At 38.2% G+C, this 3,208-nt stretch overlaps 2 protein-coding genes across 2 annotated transcripts; both read right to left on the bottom strand.

Moving 5' to 3' along the window:
• Positions 1-571: 571 nt before the first annotated feature.
• Positions 572-1,692, bottom strand: LOC133843064 (ribulose-phosphate 3-epimerase). Its single transcript, XM_062276432.1, has 3 exons — positions 1,309-1,692; positions 1,070-1,252; positions 572-1,015 (listed from the first exon to the last, which is right to left on the bottom strand). The coding sequence occupies exons 1-3, from the start codon at positions 1,690-1,692 to the stop codon at positions 719-721; spliced, it is 864 nt and encodes a 287-aa protein (XP_062132416.1). The 3' UTR covers positions 572-718.
• Positions 1,688-2,493, bottom strand: LOC133843065 (LDLR chaperone boca). Its single transcript, XM_062276433.1, has 2 exons — positions 2,250-2,493; positions 1,688-2,192 (listed from the first exon to the last, which is right to left on the bottom strand). The coding sequence occupies exons 1-2, from the start codon at positions 2,397-2,399 to the stop codon at positions 1,803-1,805; spliced, it is 540 nt and encodes a 179-aa protein (XP_062132417.1). The 5' UTR covers positions 2,400-2,493; the 3' UTR covers positions 1,688-1,802.
• Positions 2,494-3,208: the final 715 nt, after the last annotated feature.

Genomic DNA, 3,208 nt, shown 5'->3' with positions numbered 1-3,208 from the left:
ACATGTTTCTAGACGATGATCACTTGGTGAAAAGCACTTGTTAATTATGCACAGAATGAACGATGAAATAACTTAAACAAAAAATATTAAAATAAATGAAAACATCGTAAGAATTTACATATTGAAATATTGACAATAAAATGGAAACTGATTTTTCTGTTTATTTGCTAAAAAGCAAGCGTTGCTATAATGGCATTGGAGAATTTATGATATGAGACGTTTTACACTGAATTTTTTGAAACGAAGCAGAATATGGAATATAGGGGCAAACATTGACATTTGCCACACAATAACTAAGACAAATAAAAAGTGCATCACACAGATACTACACCCACACAGACACACCTATAACCAACTAAATGCTATAAGCAAAAATATCATACACATGCAAACACACATATATACATACTATATACTAATATATATATATTATATATAAATGTTGAAAAATAAATGTATAAAACTATAAAATGCGGTTGTCTTTTAATATCGTCTTCATATACAGAGAATTTTGTAGTTCTTAATGCTGGATCTGTTTGAAAACTTTGGACATACAATAGCTAAAGATAAATTCATTGGAAATCTAAAACACTATAAAATACAACGGTTGTCTTTTAATATCGTCTTATACAGGGAATTTTCTTGTTCTAAATGCAGGACAAAAACTTTGGACTTACAATAGCTAAAGATAAATTCATTGGAAATGCACTGCATGATTCTATTTTATATAGCTCTGGACCACGCCACGCATATCGCTGATGACCTTACGCTGATCGCTGGCACCGACCACCGCAGTGCCGGAGACAATCCAATTGGCACCCGACTTGGCACAGCAGTCAATGGTTTTGGGTCCAACGCCGCCGTCCACTTCGATGTCTAGATTGGGGTAATTTTTGCGTAGCCACTCCACCTTGGGCATCATGTCGGCCATAAATGATTGGCCACCAAAGCCAGGCTCCACTGTCATGATCAACACCAGATCGGCAATATCGATATACTTTTGTACTTCCTCCACCTAAAAAAAGGCAGCATGTGTTTTACATCGCTTGAAGACATAACCTCAACTTACCTTGGTGCCGGGTTTAAGAGCCAAGCCCACTTTCATGCCTGCCTCTTGTATCTTTCGGCTGACCTTGGCCACATCCTCGACGGGCTCTATGTGAAATGTATAGAGATTGACGCCCGCATCTGCCATTGGCGCAATCCACTGTTCGGGATTATCCACCATCATGTGCGTCTCAAAGAAGGCATCCTAAAGTCAGATCAACTTCTTTAGTTTGAAATCAATTAGTCACTTTGCAGTCTTACCTTAATTTTATTGCGCAAACACTTGACCATGGGATGACCGAATGTTAGATTAGGAACAAAGTTACCATCCATCACATCGAGATGTAAATAGTCCGCTCCATTGTCCAGAAGCTTCTGTGACTCCGCCGCCAAATTGGCAAGATCGGCATTTAGAATAGAGGGTCCAATTTTCGCTTGAATCGACATCTTTTTAGAATTCTTTTGGCAGCCACAACAGTTGGTCTGTGACGAAACTGGTCGGTGCGGTGAAGCCGTTGTGCGTGTTAAGGTCAAACTAAGGGGAGCTGGGGCTCGAAGTTTTGACGTCTTATAACGTAAACAATGCGAACCAGGGCAGCGCAAACACAACGAAAACATGCGAATGGCAAAACAGGCCGGGTACATTTCCAATTTTCTGTTTGTTTATTTCAGTTTGTTCATTGTGCGCTTAAAATTACTGTTTTTTACATGAGAATGTATAGAGTTCGGAGTACTTAGATACACAAATACTATATTTACAATTCGTCTTTTACATGTTTTCCGGGATATTCCTTATTTTCGATGGTGACACCTTTGCAACGCTCTTGATCCACCAGAAAGTCTTTTGCCTCCCAAGCTTGCGCTCCATCCTTGAAAAGGAATATTGCGCGATTATCGTCGACCATATAGCGTTCGGCTTGAATATGATTATTCCATAGGCTCGTCTGCCATAGCTTGGTTATCTCATCTGCTTCATCGCGGGTGGGGTTTCCATTGACTGACACAAATGTCATCAGTGTGCGACCCTTTTTGGACACCTTCAGCAAATCTTCGGGATTTTTGCTTTCCAAATTAGAAAAGTCTAGCTTTGGCTGAGGTCTTAAGTGCTCGGGCAACTCATCGGCTTCTAGCGGCTCTTCATCTTCCTGCAATCGTATTTGCTGCTTATTGAAAGGTTCCAAAACAATTGCTTTTCAACAAACCTCCCACTGATCCAGCAGTCTCTCTAAATCCGCTTCGCTGTAGTCGCGTATGTCCTTTTTTGCCCATTCTGGTTTTTCCCCATCCTTAAACTTCTTCGATAATACAATGGGAACAAGCGCCAAGAAAAGCAGAATAAACTTTGTTTTCATTTTAATTGATTTAATTCTAAATTAAAGGCGTTTCTGCTGGTTCACACGTCAGCTTCTTATTTTACTACCACCTTTTAAATAGACAATGAAGAAGAACTCGCTCAGCTGTTTTGTAAATTTGGCAGTCACTACGATTGCTGTCATGTTCTTGGAACAAGTCGTTCCGAACGATTTTTTTGCTCTCAGTATTTAGTTTTAAATTTGAATTAATATTTATTTATTTAAATTTATTATTTTTAATATTTGCATAAAACTAACAACAATTTAATCAGGCGTTCTCTTACAATTTCGTCACTTTTTTTTTGTTATTTCTAAACTTATAAATAAAACCCATATATTAGAAATTATTATATACGTTGGATTATTATTTGATAGTTAGTTGACAAACCTCCCTCGCAACCGCCACTCACCCGTAGCGCGAACACTACAGCTGTTGTGGCTGTGAGAGTTTAGTTTCAACCGAGAGCTGCACCGCAGCGCGCGTGTTATTATTATTGCGCATTGTTTTCAGTCAAATAGGTAAATTTTGCGGCGACGTTCTTATTGATGTTATTGTTGTTGTGCCGAACCACTTAGCAATTAAAGATAAAGCAATGCATATGCATGGATCCGCGTGAAGAAAAGTGTAAAAATTAATTTGCAAAACAGAAGCAAGCTAGAAAAAATATCCACATATGGTAGCAATTTTGTGTGTGAAATGAGTGAATAATATTTGCAAACAATGTCAAATGTTACGCTTTGTTTTTTTGTGTAATGCTTCACGAAACATTTAGATATTGTGTGTGCCTATTTGTTTGCATGTTTTTTCT

This window comes from Drosophila sulfurigaster, chromosome 3, assembly GCF_023558435.1.
Source record: "Drosophila sulfurigaster albostrigata strain 15112-1811.04 chromosome 3, ASM2355843v2, whole genome shotgun sequence".
Classification (NCBI taxonomy): domain Eukaryota; kingdom Metazoa; phylum Arthropoda; class Insecta; order Diptera; family Drosophilidae; genus Drosophila; species Drosophila sulfurigaster.
The sequence above is the reverse complement of the archived record's forward strand: the minus strand, read 5'-3'. Positions and strand labels throughout refer to the sequence as shown.

What these genes read in the sequence shown, in the direction of transcription:
- LOC133843064 (XM_062276432.1), bottom strand. Translation starts at nt 1,692, where the DNA reads ATGTACCCGGCCTGTTTTGCCATTCGCATGTTTTCGTTGTGTTTGCGC. An exon ending in GTTTGCGCAATAAAATTAAG is followed by an intron (nt 1,253 to 1,308) that starts GTAAGACTGCAA and finishes ATCTGACTTTAG; the next exon opens with GATGCCTTCTTTGAGACGCA. An exon ending in CTCTTAAACCCGGCACCAAG is followed by an intron (nt 1,016 to 1,069) that starts GTAAGTTGAGGT and finishes GCCTTTTTTTAG; the next exon opens with GTGGAGGAAGTACAAAAGTA.
- LOC133843065 (XM_062276433.1), bottom strand. Translation starts at nt 2,399, where the DNA reads ATGAAAACAAAGTTTATTCTGCTTTTCTTGGCGCTTGTTCCCATTGTA. An exon ending in GACTGCTGGATCAGTGGGAG is followed by an intron (nt 2,193 to 2,249) that starts GTTTGTTGAAAA and finishes ATACGATTGCAG; the next exon opens with GAAGATGAAGAGCCGCTAGA.